General features: G+C 39.5%; 1 protein-coding gene across 1 annotated transcript in view; it reads right to left on the minus strand.

The window, feature by feature from the left end:
* Window positions 1–21460, minus strand: part of LOC104527127 (NADP-dependent malic enzyme) — a gene marked incomplete at its 5' end in the record, with an annotated part of 38832 nt that overhangs the window by 4144 nt on the left and 13228 nt on the right. The window contains 3 exons of the mRNA XM_010170750.1: window positions 5959–6132; window positions 8726–8868; window positions 11093–11198. Of these exons, the coding sequence (XP_010169052.1) occupies window positions 5959–6132; window positions 8726–8868; window positions 11093–11198 (423 nt within the window). The remainder of the gene's footprint in view (window positions 1–5958; window positions 6133–8725; window positions 8869–11092; window positions 11199–21460) is intronic.

A 21460-nucleotide genomic window follows, 5' to 3' on the forward strand; every position in this document is an offset into this window, starting at 1 on the left:
GTCATTAGTTAAAATGTGTTGGTCCTTTGGGGATTTGAAATAGAAAACAGATTCAGGGTGATCCAGGCTGGGATTTGCTGAGCCTGAGAATCAGCTGCTGCCAGTTTGCTAACCTGTCTTCTACTTTGTAATCTCTTCAGTGGACTTTAAGGTTTCATTTTTTTTAACTGCCCACCCTTTGTACCTTCTGGGGAGCTGCTAGTTAGACCCAAATCTAAGTATCTTCTAAGCAAACTAAGCACAAAATTAATATATTAAAAATATTCTGACTATGCAGTTTTTCATAGCTACCCTCACTAACATTCTCTACTACAATTCTCAAAACAAATTATTAAAAAAATATAAGAGAGATTTGCATCAGCAGAATCCAAATTTCAAATTTATCTTGCTTTGGGACAGAAAGGAAATGGCTCCGGGGAGGGGATGTCACTTGCCCTTTGAACTGCTGGGAACATGTAACACTCACAAGGAAAGGAGGTTCTTTGTTCAGTGCAAGCTCATACTTTTTAAATCTGTTACAGTTTATAAGCAGTTTCCACTGGTACTTAGTACACTAGGCTTGCTCCTGGAGTGCATCATCCTTCCATTTAGTTTCACCCCAAAGGAAATCAGTCCCCCTCTCCTCCCAAGACCATGCCACACTGTGGACCAGGGTGGACTATGTAGGGACACCGGGGAGATGTGCTCAAGGAGACCATTCTGATGCAAAATAGAAGAGTAACATAGAGACACCTCTAGTGTTCCTGCCAGGAGAAATGATAGATTTTTGTGCAATAACAGCTTAGACAACAAAAGGTTAGAACCAAATCACTGACTGATCCAAGACTTTGGGGAAACTACTGCACCATGTGACTTGCAGGGGTACTCTGCAGATGTAAGGAAAACTCTGGTCTGGACAGCTTCTGGTGGAGCTGTGTATGACCCATCAAGAGGTTCTAAAAACACCAATAAAGTCCAGGAAACACTGTGAAATGAAACTGATAACATAGCCCAAAGAGAAAGTAAGTACACTTTTGAGGGAACAAACTGGGAAGATACTTGAAACGGAGCACAAACTGCTTCTTACAGTTCCTGTTGCGTGTGGGAAACAGGACTCTGTGTACACTGCTTGCAAACAATGAGTACCACGTCAGAAGAGATGCAGAAGTAGGTAAATAGTATGATTTTAAAAGCAAACACTATAGTAACTCCAGGTTCAAAACCAATGTTCTCTTCTGCAATCTACCCAGCATGCTGTTAGGTGTAGTAAGTTTTTCCATTCAGAGTGAAAATGCTAGCAAGAGCAATAAGAGATTATACTCTTTTTGAGTGTAACGAGTCAAGGAAAATGATTATTTACATTTTAATCTGCTATTGGGAAATACAGCAGAGATAAAAACCCAGTAGGGGGAGCTAAGGCAGCGTAAAATCTAGTTTTCTTTCCAGGACAACAACTAGGTTATTTTAAAATGACACACAGCCCTTTGATAAAACAAGATTAGTGTTTGAATATGTAAAGAGGAGGTTACATCACGAGAGCTTTGCTGTTAACAGTTCAGTGGGGCTCGGCAGGTGAAGATGAAATCTGAAGAAATGAACAGCGAGTTGCTGTTAGTGTAATGCATCACTGAAAGAAGGGTTCAGGAGCAGAGTACTTCGGTTTGGTGATGGGGTTGATACAAAGCAAGCCACAAAACATTCGGGCAGAGCTCAAAGTGGGAGAGATAGAAAGCTTAACTACAGATACCTATATAGATGCCATGCTGTGTTCCTTCTGTAACAGCATTAAAAACTATGCAAAAACATAGAATGGACATTTTCAAAAAGAATGACACCTTCTTCATGCGGTCTCTGAAAAATGCTCCTTGAGAATATCAGTTCAGTGGCAGGGGCAAAAATGATGACTCAACATTTGGAATTATTAAGAAAATAAGAAGCGACACAGAAAATGTAATTACGCCAATGTACAAATCCGCAGTGCAACACTGCTTTGAACAGTGTGCATCCTTGCTCCACCCACTTCGAACAACAATGAGGTAGAATCATAAGGGGTACAAAGAATAAAAAGGATGATAAAAAAGTTATAAAAAAATAGACTTGGGAGGAAAAAAGAGAAGACTGAAAGAAAAGACAAAAGACAACTGAAGGTGGAACATTTCTCACAGCACTAGAGGGAACCCAAGTCATCAGACAGCAGCGAATCATAAAAGGAGAGTTTCTTTTTCCACAGAATTCAGAATTAAATTATGATACTTATTGACAAAAGATGTTCAAATCTATAAACAAGTTTAAAAAGACAGTAGGCTCATTTATGAAAGAAATCCATGCAGGGATAAAAATTCCAGTGCAGGGAGGCCATACAGTACAGGCTGCCAGAAGCTGAGAAGCCATTTCAAATCAGCAGGAGGATCACTGTCTTTTCCCCTTATTTATCCTCTTTTCCGCAGCTTCTGCTACTGATTACTTTCACAGGAAAATACTGGGCTGCCTGGATCTTAGGTCTGACCCAGTGCGACTATTTTCATGTATTAAATTTTAATTAATTCAAGTTTTTAATAGAGAAATTAGCTAAGCCTTATTGCAGAACCGAAATGAAAGGCAGCCAAGACATGACAAATGGCATAAAGCAAGTGGAGGCATCTTGGTTTTTGTAGGACGTATTCTCTATAATGAAAGGATTTAACGGGAATATTTCTGAAGTCACCTAACCATAGGTCACACATGCCAAGAATATTTCATTAGTTCATAATTCTCTGTCTCTTTTGTTGTGTTTGGTAGGACTTAGAAGAATAGGTAATGTCCCTTGTCATCACAGAGCAATTGCCTGCAGTTAAGAGGTATTACAGCTTACAGTACCTTAGATTTACCATCCAAAATCAAAGTTACATTCTATTTTACTTGGCAGGAAGAAAAGAACACTGAAAATAGAATTTGTTGTAGCTACAATAAGCTGCTTGTGATTTTTATCAGATTTAATTGGAGAGGAGGCAAAGCAAGAAGCCCCATGCAGCCTGGGCTGCCTATTTTTTATACTTTATTTTTTCAGGTAAGCTACTGCTACAATCTGAGAAGGTCCCTCTCTCTAAAATGCACAGTTTTGGTGCTTTAAATTTTGCAGCATCATGGGTGTTTCCATTTCAAATGGAGAATACTAACCACTATTCTAAAACCCACATGGAACTATTTTGATTTCATCCTTCCATTAAAAAAGGGAAGAAAACAAAATAAAAAGCACTCTTGCTTTTGCTTTGTACTGTAATTTCAGCTAAGGGCCTAGGCAGCCCTCCCGGCCTTCACACCCCTGACACCTCTTCTGGCAAAGACTCCTCTAAGATCCATCACTTGTCACCTTGCCCAGTCACCGGCTGCAGCCCACCCGAGCCCACACTGCCTCTCACAGGAGTGTGGAGACCAGCGGTGACTGCTCTTAGCCCCAGCTGTAGGGGGAGAAGCTACCCATTGATCTTGTGGCCAACAGAGACTTTCTGTGCAAGAAAAAAATATACATTTTCACATGTCAGACTTTTCTGGGGATTTTGCTAAAAGGCAGCAATTGTGTAGCAAAACCTTTACCAAAAAATAAGAGTTAGGAGAGAGCTTCTAACTCAAGAGAGAATTTAAAAGCTTCCTCACAATTTCTGATACCATGTTACTTCCCTGACTGTTACGGTTTTTTGTTCAGTCAAATTTCTTTGTTCAGAACAGATTTTTTTTCTGACTTAGTAGACTGCCACTTGAAACAGTTCAATCCACATATGTGCAACCTTTCAACCATCAGCACTCTATATATAGGAATAATTTCACCCAAACCAAAATGAAGCAACTTCTAGAATGAAATAAGACAAATGTTTAACACAGGAGCTTAGACCAGCAAGCAAGGATCACCATATCCAACTGAAATTACAGGGGAAGGATTTAGAGGGAGGATATAATTATCCAAAGACTTATGAGATGGATCATTGCCTTCCTAAGATGGTTAAAGCCAGTGGAGACAGTCTGGGCTTTTTACTAATTTTAAAGATGGAAATTGTGAATGTCTTTCTTATAGAGGGAAAGCTGCTGGCAAACTTTTTTAAAGATGCCATAGTATGCACCTTAAAAAACCCCTTCAGAAATCCAACAAGGGCAGCATGCAAGTGCCCACCCTCTAAGAAAGCTTCATATCACATACTGCAGTCGTAGGATCACGTTGCCTATCAGTCGCCTCCCACTGATAGAAAAGGACCATTTTCTTCCCTTTAATCCATGAAGAGCAAGAATCTGGAATGCAGTATCCCTTAGAGAAGCTCAAGAGTTGAGTCAGGCATTCTCACTTCTGCTAAATGGTGCAGCTTTTTTTTCCCCCCTCTTTTTTTTTTTTTCCCTATTGTTCCATAATAGTTGCTGATTTCATTGCTTTGAGGCTTCCTCTGTGTGCTACCTACACTACCCATGTATTCCCAAGTGTGCTTACATAGCCTCTTTGAAGGCTGGGATGCTGCACTTTCATGAAGTTCTATAGATTGTAATTGGTACTGGACTGGGTAGAAATAACCACTGAAGTGAATCAAGGTCAGTTAGAGTTAACCTGGTAAACTGAGGCCAGCCTTCTTCCTTATTTCTGTACCCTTTAAAAAAAACAAACAAAAAGCATCAAGCTTTTAATGACTTTGCATGGACATGGTCAGACCATCACACACTGCTTAGGGCTTTCTGGTCACTGAACCTGGCTCTCTCTGAGCAGGATGAGCTTTGGAACACATCCCTGGGAGCTGAGTAGCCAGGAGTTTGAGCAGGGATAACCCCCATCACTCTGGATAGAAGGGAGCTGAGTCCTGTATTGATCTTGGTGCCAGGCGAGAGCAGAGCCAACAGAGACAATAGAGGAGACAGGAACTCCAAGACAGCAGGAAGAGGAGGAGAAGGAAATGGTGCGAGGCAGGAGTGGTAAGGGTGCAATGATGCTATAGCAGATGAGGAGAAAAGATGCTGGACCCAGAAAAGCACAGAAAGTTACAATTTTCTTAAGTAAGAAACAGCTGTAAGAAAAAGCTACAGAAAGATCGACTTCTTATTTTCGGAGATTTTTTGTAAAAAAAAATAAAAAATTATTAAGCATTTGATTTAAACCACTTCTGATAATTTATTTTGTTTGAATAAAGGATTCTAAAATAATAAAGGCCAGATTCTTCTACATGTGTTGATGATACAATCCTGTGCATTTATGATGTCCTACAGTAAGACAGTGGATGTCAGATTTTGAACAAACACTGGAAGTAGGTGGTGAATGACTCCTAGAACCAAAAATGTTTGCTCTCTGTTCATCTTTTGCCCACTGAGTGGAGATAAAGGAGGAGAGATCACAGGCTAGGTAATGTCAGAACAAAGACAATAAAAAACTTGTTTGGAGAAAGAAAAGAACCAATGCAGAAAAGGATAAAAAATAAAATGGGAAGAATAACATGGCAATTGTATCGAACTGTGGTGCAAGAAACCGCAAGGCAATGGAGCACTTTCACCAGCTGTTGACAAGGAAGGTCCACAAAAAATTATGCCAACAGCTCTACTCAAAAAGAGCAAAAAGGTAAAAAGCTAAAAGAAAATCAAATCGCTTTTTTGCAAGCGAAACACCCACAAAAGTCAGTCCAAAAGCTACCAACATCAAAATATAGTTCCTTTCAATCTAAAATCAAACCTATGTGCACACTGTACACACATGCATTCACCTGTGATAATACAGTACTGAGGTCTTTCTCTTTTTGCCTTGCCAACAGAAGGTGAAGTTTATGTCAGATGACCTTTGGACCAAGTATTAACTTTTTAAAAGTAACGTGTTCAAATAGAATTTATAAAGAACAACATATCTTGCAAATAAAGACCTTACACAGAAAGCAGCACTATTTTTTTAATTTAAAAGATAATGTTTAACTCTTTCTGTTTAATTGTTCATTATTGCCAAGTTACTAAATTAAGGACTTTAAATAATTTTTAATACGATACCTCAGCTGTTGTGAGGAACACATCCTCGCCAATATGTTTCAGTCCACATGAAATAACTCCAAGGGCAACTCCTGGGAACACATAGGAATTGTTACCCTGTCCAGGATAGAGAGTTTGTCCACTTGGAAGAGTGACAGGATCAAAAGGACTTCCACTGGCAAAAATGCCTCGTCCCTAAATTGTAACAACAAAGCCAATGAAAGCATGTTAGTTCAGAGGATACTGTTGAAATATTTCAGACTTTATCCTTTTAAATATCTACCACATGGGAGCTGGGTTGTAGCTATTTAGGATCTCTTCCGAGAGGGCGTTAGAACTGTTTGACTGAAAACGTTTCACGAACATCAGGATGACGATCCTAGAGATCACTGGTGATTCTCTGTGACTACCTGATGCCAGAGAGTAACAGCTGCCTTATTCAAGTAAGAACTATCAGCACAATGTAGAGGAGGAACTGAAAGCCAGCACTCGTTATTCACGTTGTGCATCCATGCCAGAAGAAGGGTTCAGGGGAAGAAGGTAGAAGGTATACACCTGGAGCTGTAATGAAACAAACTGGACAGTATTGTTATGGTAACGAGGGGTGATGCTGCTGGATTTTTTTCCCAACAGCAGATCACCCACAAAAATGGCACTAAGGCCACTAAATGTTGCACTTTTGGATGTGGCGATTTCTGAGGAGCTGTGGGCAGGCAGAGCTCTCTGTTCATCCCAACCTTCCCAAGTCAGGTGCCTGTGCCCACTCCACAGCTCAACAGAACAACAGGTGCAAGCTCTCTCCCAGGAACATCATCCCATGGTGCAACCTACAGCACAAGTTGGTGATGGGACCTCCTCTGCCAGGACCTTGTGTCTCCCCTCATTGTAATATACTGAGCAGGGTGAAGGCACCAACTCAGGCACCAGCGTGTGATCATCCAATACCGATAAACCACTATGACGTTTCCCAGCAGATTTTTGGGCAGTGCCAAGTAGCACTGTGGCTGACAGGCCCTGGGCACCATGCCCAGACTGGTGCCAGTAGGCAGCACGGAAGAGCCAGCCTGTTTTGGAGAATTAGAGAATTTAGCTGTACAGATCCCAGTTACACCATAACACATCCTGAGGACGAGAGACCTGGCTCTAAATCAGCTTATGTTGTAGTTCCCATGGGACCTCCGTATCTCTTCCCAGGACCCAAACACAGGTGTAGCTCCATGCTGGCACACAGCACACATCAGGTAGCTGTGGGGAGGGACGGAAGCCTGTGGGGTGGCCCAGATGTGGCGACAGGACTTGTGTTGCTAAGAGCTTAACATTAGGTAAGAGGAATATTAGGCCTGGTGCCATTCAGTAGCACGCCCGTTCAGAGCTGTGATACCACTGGAGTACCGAGAGATGGGCTGTCAGGGAGCAGCAAGTCTGATGGCGTCTCACTGTTCCCCCGGGATGAGGAACACCCTGATGGGAGCAGATACCAGCACCATCAAGTGCTGTTCAAGGGCAGCAGAAGAGGCACCTCAGAGGGGACTCACCTGCAGCACTACTATCCAGGTTCTCCCCAGATCATTCCTGATACACAGGGAGAGAGAAGTAATTTTTACAGCAGGCAATGCAGTTTTGGACTAACGAAAGGGGTGACATTGCACAGGCTCTATGTCCTCAGCCCACAGGCCCCTGGCTCTTGCCTTGCTGGGGAGGAAGCACCCTCGAATTTAATCAGTAAATGTAGGTGGGGAAGAAAAGCCAGCCTTTATTTATGCTAGCACTGCTGAAGTGATAAATGTCACTGTTAAATACTTCAGAGGGAGGCACTTTGTATCAGAAATATCTATGCCTGTTTTAGAGAACTGGAAACGTGCATTTTCAAACACGCCAGTGCTGCTGTTCAGATCTTCAGGAGAATATTTGGTTTGGTTTGGTGTCATGCAGTATTATCACGGACGGCTTATTATATGTTTTGGTGACAGATCAAATATTTCAGTGCATCTTTTGCTCTGCCTACCAGATGTCATTACCCACTATAACTATAGCCACTCTCCTGGCTGTCGCACTGCGCTGTAATTGTGTACTGTGCGCTGGGGAACGGCCATGCTAAATTTGTCTTTTAAACACTGTGAAACTGTCATTCAAACTGCCCTGTATTTGACAAGAAATCCAAACACAATCCACTATGAAACACATACAGTCAAGTAATTATACATTTCAAATTCTAGACTGAATTACAGGATAACGTGTTTATTAGCACTTCTATATAACAATAATAAACAAGCAAGTACCGTTCTCTTAATTTTCACCTATGTTTCCATAATAGAAATCTTTGTAAAAGGAGTCAATTACCCTAGTTCTTTATTAAGAATTATTTTAAAGAGTCTATTTCCTGTATTGAAGTATTTTCTTACCCTAAAGAGTATTTATAAAATCTCAAATGAAAAGCATGCTGCTGTGTGTATATATTATACAAAGTGGTACATTTAAAAAACAGGCATAAAGCTTTAATGATTGACAGTTACTGATGCTTCAGTTCTAATAAAGACAAGGAGTCTTGCCTGACACCAATAAAAGCTACTAAATGTTTTTATGAGGGTACAAGCCTGTACCCTCATAAAAATGAGTTAAAATGTCTTGATAAAATGTAAAAACCTATTACTTAATTTAACTCATTTTAGCTACACTCAGAGACATCATTAGTACTTGCTACTCCACCCTCTGTCTTCCTCCCATTTTGAATTTAATTTCAGATTTACTTTTCACTATGTATACAGGAGAGATATTAATCTTTGGTTACCTCTGTATATTTGTAGCACTGCTCAGCAGTGCACTCTGCTTTGCTGGTAGGATTGCTGAGAGCAAAAATAATAGGACGTTTGTTTAAAGCAGCCATATCCTGAAGAATTTGTTTAGTAAAAGCACCACCAACTGCAGCAACTCCTAAAGAAGAAAAACACACACATAACAAGCAGACAAATGCAATTAGTTCAAGGAAAGACATGCATGCCACTTTTAAAAGAACAGAGCTCCTTTTACTGCATACTTCCTTCTCTAAAATGGAGTTCAACCTTTTTCCTAACATGTGGTTAAAATGAAGGTTTTTATAAAAGATTTAGCAACAGTGAAACTTCAGTATTATCCCTAACATAAGGCAGAACCTATTCACCCCTGTACTGCTTGGTGAATTTCTCACTTCACTTTTTTCAGGCCCTTTATATAAAATAGAAATGTATCACTGAACCTGCAGGTAAGTCCAATAAGGAGCAGAAAGGTACAACTCTGTCTCCTAAAGTCTCCTGCAACAGACTGGATGGTTCCTCCCAAATCCAATGTGTCAGATTTCAATTTTTTTCTGACATGATGAGTAAAGTCTCTGCCTTCTACAGCTGATCATTCTGCCATCTCCAGCCTCAGCTGATGAATAATCACAATTTTGAGTCTAAGGCTTCTCTGACAGTAACAATTTTTTTTAAAGCCTCCCTTTCCATCCCAGCAGAGATGCTTTTCTGTTCTCCATACTGTACTCACAACAAAAAAAAAAGGGGAAAGTGTGGGGTTTTTTGAGATGTCAATACACCTATATTTCTGCCTAACCTACCAGAGTTGGGAATCAAAGAATGAGGTCCTTGCACTCCACACCTTCAGTGAAAAACAGATGAATAGACCTTGGAGTAAACCTAAGGATCTTTATGTCCAGGGAGGCCCTATCACTTGGTTTGTAGAGAAGGTAGCCTCCTTCTTGCTCACAGCCAGTGCCTGGCTCCCTGCTCTGCTTTCCACACAGCATTTGAGTTTCAAGAGCAGGAAAAAAGCTGTTGTTCCCAGTCTTGGGGGAATAGAAAGAGATTCAAACTCAGGCCAGCAGAGGGTCTTAAAATTGCAATTTCTTATATTTGGTTAAGCTAAACTAAACTTTTTCTTGAGCCATCGCAGGCGATGAAATGTATATGAGGATTCACTGAGACAGAGTTGAGTAAGACATTGGGAGAAGGATTATCAGCCTATTTCCCCATGATTCCCGCTGCCCACACGAAGATGTCCTTCAAACCTAAAAAAAATCACAATATTAATTTTCATTGCTGTTTCTGTTGGAAGAGCCTTCATTATGCAGTAGGGATAAGAGAAAGTGACCTTGAGGGAAAACACTGCATAGACTTATATGAAAAAAATGACACACAGTAAACATCAATATTTCATGACAGCAAACATTTCCTAAGCATCCACACACCTTTATCTAGATAAATATCACAGATCATTCAATCTATTTTTCTGTTCCACTAGCTTTTTCAGCCTTGTATTCTACTAAATAAATTCTCTAGACTACTTGGTCTTTGTCTTGCAGTCATAACTTTATAGAGCATAGAAAGATATAAGCTTTATTTACCTCATTCATGATCATTGTCAAAAGCAGATTTTACTGAACAAGGACCATGTTCAGTAAGGTCTAGGCATAGTCAAAAAGGTAGCTCTTAAAATGTAGGGTAATTTTCACTGTGGCATTTCAGATTTTCCACATCTAATGACTGATTTTACTAGCCAGATAGATGAATTTTCAAGTCTTACATATGAAAAAAAAATATTTAAGACTCCTTGCAGTACATTCCTGAAACTGTCACTGAAATATAATAACCAAACTGCAGAGAGCTGAGCAATCCTTTACTGAGATCCCAAATCCTGCAGCTTTTATAAAAGAAAAAGTCTTTATAACATCTGCGTTGGTCTGCACTAAGGACTGACGGCTAAGGACATAAATATGAGGGAGAAGAAGATTCAGCTACAGCATGCTCATATTTATTTGCACAGCTTTACATGTGCTTAGCTCAGTTTTCTCAGTCTAAGTTTGAGATTCTTTGTATTACGTCAGCCAAATTAAATCAGAAGTAATTTAGGAAGGTGACAACGTTCTCTATCAGATGTTTAAACCAACTCAGATTATTCCCCCTGTAAAATGGATGGCTTGGAGTGAAAGCAGTGTTACATGCTTGTATAGTTACTATTTGTTCAGTTGCTTAATAGAGTCCATTATGCACCTAGTGTTTTCTAAAAACACACAAAGGTAAACTCTGTTCAGAGGAACTTGATCTTGTCTTCAGACAAAGACACATCCCCATTTATTTTTTTCCAACAAAGAATAAGGTCACTGCTTTAAAGTAAAAGAAATTACCTATTAGCACAGATGGTTTTATATCGTTAACAATATCTTCTAGATTTTTCATTTCACCATGTTCATGGGCAAAACGCTGTTTCTCAGATGTTAATGAGGCACGCCCCTGAGTAAGGAAAAAAAGAAAAAGGTATTTATTATAAGTTGAATGGAACCTAATATCCTGGGATAATCAGTTTACAAAGTATCTGGTTTAACATGTCCTATTTTCATTCCTACTTTTGCGTCTATCACCAAATACCATATTAGACAAAGTTACACTGTGTACACCTAACACACTTAGGATAATTTGGGACTAATCTATTTCTCTGAGCAGTAGGTAAATTAAATTCAATATTTTTACTTTAAATTCATAGCAGCTGTAGAACACACTGTATTAAAAATTATAAGAAAGCATCATTAATTTATTCTTTGAAGTATTCTTAAAGCTGTTTTACCTGATAACATTTAATCAAACACTTAAAATTAACAATGATAAAGCATAAATATATTTATATAGCAAACAGTACAGATGTGCCAGGGTGGGGGGGGAATTCGTAACTTAGCAAAACAAAAATGGTTTCTCATAGATTTTTCAGCTTTGCTCTTATCTAAAAGTAGAGAGACTATATGGGGGGTGAATATAGACTATAGGGAGCCTATATTTTGTTCTATATTTTTCGTAATTAACTCATTTATTCTTAAGGATGGAATAAAAATAATTCTAACCAGATGTCTGGCGCACCATTTTTGCATTAACAAAATTGACTCAGCTGTGAAACAACCTTCACCCTGATCTATACTGGCAGTTTCCACCCACTGATGCCCAACAAGGTTCCCAAATGGAATACAACAGATGCAGGAAAAAGGGATATAGAGGATCATTGACATTGACTGGGCTGCTAACAGGATTTGAGCTCAGTATAAGTAACGTGGAGTGCAAGGCAAGGAGGAGTCAGAATTCACTAAAGTTATATTAGTTGTCCAAATACATGGACCTCTGTCTGTACACGAGCATCTGAAAATTTCAGCAGAAGAGTTTAAAATGCATACACCTCCACCCCTCGTTTTATTCTCCTGCCTGCAGAAAACATCACTACAAAAGCATTTTTCAAACACAAATCTAGAAGATGGTGCAAGCCCCTCAAACATCTTACAATTTCAGAGAGCAAGAAGCAGATTACACAGATATATAGGGAAGTACACAAGGAAAATGGAATGCTAGATGCAATTTTGATCAAATAGCCAGAACAGAGATATATCATCTCCACAGCCACATCTTTTCCAACTGACAAGATGAAAGTTTCCTTAATCTTATCAAGTTAATGAAGACTATACTGAAGTATTGGAACAGAATTCCTTCCACAATTCCACCAAACTCTATGAATTTGACAATTTTGGCTCAATTTAGGGCTATGTATACTACCAGATTCAAGCTGGCATTAGTTTTTAATGGCATTTTTGCTTAGTTTTAACAAAACCAAGAAATCCGCTGCTACATTTCAGACCACAATACTGCGATGTGGCAACATGTGGCTGTGCCAGTCCCATCACAGAAGCTCCTCTGCTGGTCCTCTGACGGCCACTGCAAGAGCTGGTAGCCAGGAGGGAAAGGCCATTTTTCATTTCCAGCTGCAAGAAAAGCATTTCCATCCCAAGGGTACCACAGGAAGCTGCAGAGGCTGTTATGCGGTCGGGGCTGACTGAGCTGGTCAGCCCCACAGGATGCCAGCTTCTCTTGGCTCACCCAGGAGTACAAGGAATTTCCAGAGATTTCTCGTCTTCTACAGATTTTTTTACAAGACCAAAATACAGAGATTTTAAATTAAGAGGGTTATGTCTGGATGTGCTTATACGGGTCTCAAGTGTTCTTCCTAGAGCGATTAGCACGGAAATTCTGTGATATGGGCACCTGGTTTCCTTTGCAGGTAAAATGTGAAAATCTCAGCCTCAAGAGAATGCTGCAATATTAACAATTTTTGGCATTCTCACGCTCAGACCATTCCACTGTCAATATAAATTGAGAAGTCTGCCACTTCCCAACACCCCAGCAGATGTCCCCACAGTCTACACACACAGCTTAGACCCATCTCATTTTAAAGCAGGAATTCTCCTTAACATTTTTTGAGTGAAATTCTTTTTAGTCACCAAAGGAAAAAATGCATTCATGACTTCCAGGACAAAAGTTTGATGCTAAGAATAACTCAAAAATACTAAAATAAAAGCTACTTTTCATTCTAATCAGCTCGGTTGAAATTGAATTGCTTGACAAAGCTGGACTCGGAGGCGGGTCTCCTGGGGAGCTGGGAATGGGTGCCATGGGCCACCATCTGATCCCATGCTGCTGCTTCAGTTGGTTCCTTAATAGCTTATCAGGCTGCTATTGAGGAAGCTAGTTTTCAATCTAGTCTTAAAATCCAGCCTCCAGGAGACTGCCCTAGGCAGACAAGAAAAAAGAAATCACCTCTAAGAGCTATGACCAGCTCACCTTCAAGCTGTGGCAGGCTGGTACCTCTGAGCTCCTCCAGGATCTACAGATCTGGGCAGCTCTCTCAGGAAAGGTGACCTCTGTTTTTTTCCCACAGTGCACAACAGCTAAGAGGCCAGAATGACATCTTAATGGATAAAAATGTTGATATTCTTTCATTTTAATTTTTAATCAAACAACCAAAATCCTGCATGAAACAGTTACTTCTTTATACAGCTTTAGACTTGATTGGCTTTCGAGGAGGAACTTCAACATTGTAAAATTAAGATAATGGCAGAGCTGTTAAAACACCAAGGCAACAAAGCCTAATTTCCTCCTAACTTTGATGGTCATTTCTCATTTAATTAGCTACAAAGGAGTACTCAAAAAAGTAAGCTGGATGTGATCCACTGCAATTCTTTCCAGGCCACTGGCTAGTGAGACTAGCGCTAGCCAGATGGGTCAGCTTAGTTTAGATTCACTTCTGCCCTATCTTAATTTCTATCTGTCCTTAATTTCACACAGGGCATTCTACCATTCTAAAAAAACGTAACAAAACAAAACAAAACCCAACCAACAAACCAAAAAACAGAAAACAAAACCAAACCCCAAACAATCTTACATTTATTTCTTTATTCAGCTTTGGTCTGAATTAGCTTGATCCCATTAGTCAGAATGAATTATGTCTCCAAGTAAATATTTTTCTAGCATATTAACTAAGAATGAAATACTAAATTCTGTGGCTTAGCAAAAATAACAACAGCTATGTACATAGAGATTTTTCCTTGGAAAATGCTTATAAAAGAAACTCTATGGTTAGGGGATTTTTTAAATATATATTTTAAAATAGACTGTCAGAAATGTATTTTGATTGTTAATTCAGTGATCCTAAAGGAGCTACATAACATCCCTAAAAACTGTGGCTGAGATTTCAAGACCAGCCTGTTGATTTGGTTACAAAACTCCAACAATTTAGAGGACAGCACTTAAGACAGTATTCTTTGTCACCAAATTGGTAAATTCTTAAGTTTGCTCTTCACAAAGCAGAGAGGCGGCAGCAAGAGCATGGCCAGCTTTCCCCCGTGCCCTGCCAACAGGGCAAGCAATGACTTTGCAGGAAGGAAGGAAGGAACAATTCAGTTTTGTGCAGGCTTAACCTCAAACTAAGGGGTTGCCAGCCCATTTAGTACAAGCTTCCAGACACCCGCCTCTGAATGCCTAGAGCCGGAATAGGAAATCGCGGAGCTTTTGTCAGTCAGCAGAGAGAAGAGGATGGAGCCAAAATGCAGAAGTCTCAATTCTGGATTTGTGTGGTTTTCTGTCTTGTCTCCCTCCTGACACTGGAGAGAAGCAAAGCGGATGGACCTGTCAGTGCAGAGCTGCTCTGACTAAAAGATCTTCCAGAAGGGCAGAGCCCATCTTCTGACGTTTCCATTTCCAGCCACGCCTTAGCAAGCTTTTGTACTCTGGCTATCTGCTGCTAGGAAATGAGCCGTAGGGGACCAACACAAGGCAGCATAAATCAGAAACTGCTCTGGTCTGCTTGCATCTCCGTAATCCTATGGCAATAACACAGCACACAGCTCCCTGATCTTTCCCTTATTCTTATAGGAAAAGGAAAAATTTAAAATACTACATACAAAAAAGAATCTGAATGAGCTCTGGGGTTCCGTGTATGAAGGTCTGAGTCTTTTAAGTAGAAACATCACCTTCAGTCACATTCGTATTTGTCTTCTAAGTCCACTGTCTTGCTCTTTTAGCATTACTAAAAATTAATTTGCCCAATGAAAAGGGCTGAGAAGAATCAGCAAACTAAAGGTGTGCCCCTTTCGGTATGCCAAACCTCAACACAGTCCCACTGCTTCACTGAAGGACTTCAGTGCTTGCCATGCAGGGGAGGGATTTTTACAGGGTTCCTACCAAAGGATGTTATTGCACTGTTGTTCAAATAGCAGTATAAAGACTCATCTCTGCCAGACAGCAGCTATCTTATGTTGTAATACGTCCTCTATGATGTATAACAAGCACCTTTCCTGCATCAAATGACACTCCCTAAATCCAAGAAGAAAGTTTTTACACTGAAATATGTGAATGTTAGATGAACTAACAGATTTGATGTGATACCTGTGTAGCTATTCAGAGGGGAAGAGAGAAGCTCAAAGTCTTTCAATAGAAGAAGGAAGGTAAAGTTAGAAAGAGAGGCTATACGTCCTTCTTGCTTTAACTTCCCAAATATATTCTGCATCCCAAGAAAGAAAGAAAAAAAAGCACCAACATTTCATACACCTTTTTGCAATGCTATGTATTCTTACATTATTTCCTTATCTTTTATAGAATAAGTAATTTGCTAGGGGCATTATAATAAGTTTGCTTGAATTAAAAGAAAAAAACCCCAAACCAATCTACATACTAAAGTACCAGTAAGACAACCATAGTATCTTTAGTGCATACTCAGGCTGCCTGAATAAACTATACAATACACCTTCACTAGAATGCTAAAGGTGAAGAATATTAAAAACACTCATAAAGATTAATAAATCTTAAGTCCAAAGACTCGGTGAAAACATTAGAAATTACTTTGGGAGGAGAATTACTGCCTCTATCACAGTACCATTTTGTACCAAGAAACTTATGGGATATATTGGATTTGACCAAAAGAGAAGAAAGCAACCTGAAAACAGATATGTTGCTATATTAGAAGTCACCATGGTATCTCAGATGGAAAGTAACATGAGCTAAATTCTTTATTAGCAAATGAGTTACAATGTGGACTGTGTTAAGTCAGCAGATGAAGTACAGAGATAAAGAAACAATAGCAGCATTCTCTGATGGTGACATTATGTATGAAAGATCTTGGCAATCCTAAAATGTCTATACTCCCTAATGGACGAGAGTCATTGGTATTTTATATTATTATTACAAATAGTAAAACATAGTCACATAGACACCAGGACCTTTTAATTCAAGGAGTAAAAGGAAGTAACAGGATTCAGTAGGTCATAGCTTTATGAAAAACTTTGTGTTTTGGATTTAAACTGAAAGCAGTTCTTAGTTTTAGGGAGGGTTCTGAAGTTTTTTGTTTTAGGGGCTGATCAACAGCACAGGAAGCAAAGGAGATACTGGGATCAGGCTTCAAGCAAATGTACATCACAGCTTCCACAGAAAGTTACTCATATCATATTATAGAACCAAACTGAGGCTCAGATAACAAACAAAAATGACCCATCAATAAAACCGTGAGAAAATTCATAGAAAACAGCTGTAAAAACATGAGACCAGACTGCACAGCCGACATTTATATGGGATATTACAAAACAGGAGGCAAATCCTACAAATACCACTGGTGTGAAGTCTAATGGCATGGCCTGTTTGAGCTGGTCCTGCCAGGGCTGCCCCATGAACGAGGGCTGAAGAGCAGAGTGCCTTTGTGTCAGCGAAGTGGGAGAGGCAGGGCTGGAAGCTCTCCACGATTTGGTCTTTCCATCAGCTGGGAGGCAGCTGAGAACAAGCCAGAGCACCCTGATGACTGCGCTGTCCCACATTAGAGGCAGCGCTGGCACTCATCCCGTCTCACAGCCAGGGAGGCACAAATCTATTTACATAAACACTTGCCTCCATTTGACTGTGTCAACTGCAGCTTATTTAAACAAGAGAACAGAGATCAGTACACACATGAATTCATAAATTTATCTGAGGTTCTTAAATACTGAAGACATGAGAACCACAAAAGACATGAGAACTGTAGACCAAAAAGCAAAGCAGTGCATTACTAAGTTGAGTATTTACAACTGTAATCTCTTTTGGTTTTACTTGCATGTTTCCTGCGAGTTCTCTATCGCAGAGTTAAGAGCAAAACAAACAAACCAAAAAAAGCAATTGTTAAAGCATCAAGGAAGAAGGGGGAAAAAAAGGATGTGGTTAAGAGTCATGGGAGAAGGTGGTGAAACATCTCTCCCTTGGGAGATGATCACTGTGTGGCTTCTTATTTCTTTCATCACAAGCAAATCCATGGTCTAAAGGTTGTTGATGAACCATCTGGAAGACTCTAAGCAGGGACTGTAGACAGCACTAGAAGCTGAGGGATGTCTCTGGGTTCCCAGGACCATGAAAGGGAAGGGACAGACGTGGCACAGAGAGCGTGCTAGGAGGGGTCCAGCCAGACTGCCTGACTGCCTTCCCTAGCCAGAACTCCAGAAAAGTATCCATTACCAGGAGCTGCAAAATGTTTTGTTGTTTTGGTTTTTGGTTTTTTTTAAAGGGAAAAAAAAAAGGGGGGGGGGGGGGGGGTGGAAAGGTGAAGGCATGGATATGGACTCACTGATCAGAGGTTACTGAAGCCCAAGGGCTTACAGGTGATGGGCACTCCTGTGCTACCTTGTTTAGGAGCCAAAAAGCAGAGATGTACAAGCCCTCCCAAATCGCCACACCAAGACCCTAATTATAAAGTGACTGTGCCTCCTGATCAGGTCCATCACCTAACACCTAAAGGTGAAGAAAGCAGGTTAAAACCAGATGAGGCAACTTGGACACAGAATTAATAAACAGTTCATTGTCAACTGTGTGAAAAACCACATTTTGAGGAGATAATGTCATACTGGTTGGCAGTAAAACATACGATTTAGGTAAGAAATGTAATTCTGGTGTTGACTTTAAAACACATTGTTAGAAGATTAAGGCTGTTTAAGTCCTGTAAAATTTATAAAATAGCCTTTCCATGTAAATAAGCACACATGGTTAACAGGCAGGACAAAATTTATAAAGATAATTATTTCAAGATAAGATCTGAGAAGCAGAGCAAGTCAGGAACCCACAGAACAGAAACAAAGTGGAGCAAAACAATCATTCATTTCAATAACAGAGCGTGAGCAAAAGAAATCATAAACCATCAGAATTAGGTCACCATCTCATCAGTACATCTAATGTACACAGTGTCAAGAGGAAACAGTTACATGCTAGCAAATTTAACACTGAAATTTTTGTTGGTGTCTCTTTTAGAGAAGATAATGTGGTATTCCTTCATCACACCCCACCAGTCATCCTTTTGCCTTGTCCTCCCTTGTTTTCATATAGTACTGGCTGAGTGTGAGTAATGCCATGAGCATTCAAAGATAAATTAATGTGTTTCCTTTCTGCAAAATTTATACTTCATGTAGAACAAGATAAATGTGAGATGAAACTGCACAGATTAATTCCCTAAACATCAGGATAACTGACAAAGCAAACAAGAATTACTTCGTTGGGATAGTACATGAGTAAAATAATGCAGAAACTGCTTTAAGTGACTGTGGCACCTTGGAGATACCCAAGACATTGCATCTTTGCCAAGACACAAAGCAGTTTTTGGCTCAAAAAGTCATAGCCAGTGGCAGTTAGCCATAAATGAACTGATCAAGGACAAAAGCAAAGGGAATAATTGACTGTTGATAAAAATAAAGCTAGAAATAATTAAAAGTTAGCAGAAGAGGCAGACATAATATTAAGTGGTATATACAAGCTAACATTAAAACCGTTATCAAATTAGTATCTAGAATGAAATCCAAACATTTTTTAGAAGCTATTATTGCTAAAGAATAATAAAATTCAGTAACAATCAGATACTCAGGGTGGGATTCAATATTAAGATACCTGATTGTGAGCTCTAAAGGCTCTTTCATGTATTATACGAGCTCTGCTGACTGTAATAGGAGCAACTACACCTTTATGGCACTGAAATTCTATCAGTCCCAAATGTCCTCCTTTCTCTTCCATCATTCTCTAAGAAAAGACTGAAATATGTATGTATCCAGCTTTGACCAAACCATGAACTTTAATCAGGGTCATACCCACTGCCAGTTAATTGGTTGAGGACCTTTTCCAAATCAGATCGCCAGGGATATTCAAATGGAGGAAGGAGGAGGGAAAATGAAAACATTTTAGAGGATTATTTACAGGATTACCTGGGCAGATCCATTCTAACTATTTAGGACCACAGAAATTGGTAAACTTTTGGGGTCTATATCAGTCCTCCTCTTACAAAGATGGATATTCTGAGGACATCAACTATCTGACCTCAACTGATGTTCTTGCCATTCAGTTTGGGCTTCACTCAGATGTTCTGAAGTCTTACAGGGGTTAAGATGACACATCTAATGGACATTTAAAATACAAAGCACTCAATTAGACACAAGTGTTACTGTGCTGAACTAGAATGCAGAGAGTACAAAACTGTCAAAAGCAGCATTGCTCCATGTTGACATACTCTTTAAAATTCAGAGAATGGTGAACCTCCTGAACATCCCAACACTTTTTAACACTTCCTGCCCCTTGTCAGCTACTTGACACAAAAGAATTTATTGCCTGTGAAGTTAATGGGTGAAGATCTGGCCACTACTATAGCCAAGCGTGACACTGTGGTAGCTTTAAAGAAAGACACAAAATGTGTTCATCACACATCACACATTTATGTATATTTGGGTGATTAACAGAAAAAACAAAGGGAACACTGAGAATATGGGAAAGAAAAGGAATGTAGGAGACATTACTCATCAGTGTGTTCCTATAGGTAAATATCTATTCATTAATCAGACAGAATGTGACAATGTGACAGAATTCAGAAATTCAGAATTCCCAACTGCTTATGCATAATCTCCAAGTACACAAGAGTGCAAAAGCAACTTTAAAGGTGCCTATTAATTAAACATTGAAACTTCCATCTGAATGCACTGGGATACTTAACACAGCTATTTGAAGAGGAGTAGTATCTCTTTCAAAGAGTAAAGTCATACAGTTCAAGTGGCAAAATTACAATGATATTATGATCTGCAAACCTTTCTCATCCACCTTTGGACAATAAGTAGTTTTGAAAGGTGAAAGCATACTGTACAGATTAAAAAATACCTCAACAAGCCCAAAACAATATGAACAACATTATAAGGTCTCTAGAATGAAGTAGAGAACACAACTATAGACCGTATAACAAACAGCCTTCATCACCAGCTCTTTCACCACAACATAGCAGAGAAGTTGGTCATCAAACTTGGTTTAGTGAAAAAAGATGGTTCCCAAGGGAAAAGAAAAAAAAATATTAACAGTAAAATGAAAACACAGCTGCACTTGAACAATTAAAAAGCCACAAAGGAAAAATCAGCTACAAAAGCCTGATAAGTGACTTCGTGGCAGTTTTTGGGGGTGGGGGAAGAAGAAAAAGGTGGAAACTGTTTGCAGTCAGGTCAACAAAAGTTCCAAGGTTATTTTTCTTTGATTTGCACTAGTTGAAATACCACAGAAAATAGATAAAAGGAGAAACAATATTTAAATCTATAACCATGCATTGCAGAATAAATGATCAAAGGACAGCATAGAATACAAATGATGTAAAAATTAGTTTAGTTGGACAAAGTAATTGCTGAGTCTTCAGAGTCTGTTATTTCTCATACTGCTAAAGCAACAGATCAGAATATTTCTAGGATTGAAAAGGTCTCCCTGCTTCACGTAAAATTCTTTTGATCAGACAGTTTTTGATGGGGCAAGTTTAAAGGGACTCTTGTTGAACAAGTTTCCATTGATACACCTCCTCAGTAGTAAGACATGAAAGTCAGTTTAGTTTATGCAGAAGCTGGTTAACTGGTGATCTATGCTGTGGCTTGGCAAATCTTATCTTTGCAATAATGAAAGGTTTCTAACAATAGAGTCCTTCCCATTGTACAGTTTTCTCACTCATCTTCCTCATTTTGCTTCTCTTATCTCATTTCTAAGAGTTTGGAAAATCCTTCAAGTCTTGCAGCACCTTTCTGCAATCAGCTAAAGCTGAATTTTTACTCTCTAGGGGGAACATTTAGCTGCAGAAGAAAGCCAAGAGAGGACTTGCAGAGTCCCAGACCAAGGACATGTTTTCTTATACCCAGCTCAGGCCTCACTGAAGTATCTCCAGCTTCTAGGTTCAG

Source organism: Antrostomus carolinensis, unplaced genomic scaffold (assembly GCF_000700745.2).
Source record: "Antrostomus carolinensis isolate BGI_N321 unplaced genomic scaffold, ASM70074v2 scaffold10276, whole genome shotgun sequence".
Taxonomy (NCBI): domain Eukaryota; kingdom Metazoa; phylum Chordata; class Aves; order Caprimulgiformes; family Caprimulgidae; genus Antrostomus; species Antrostomus carolinensis.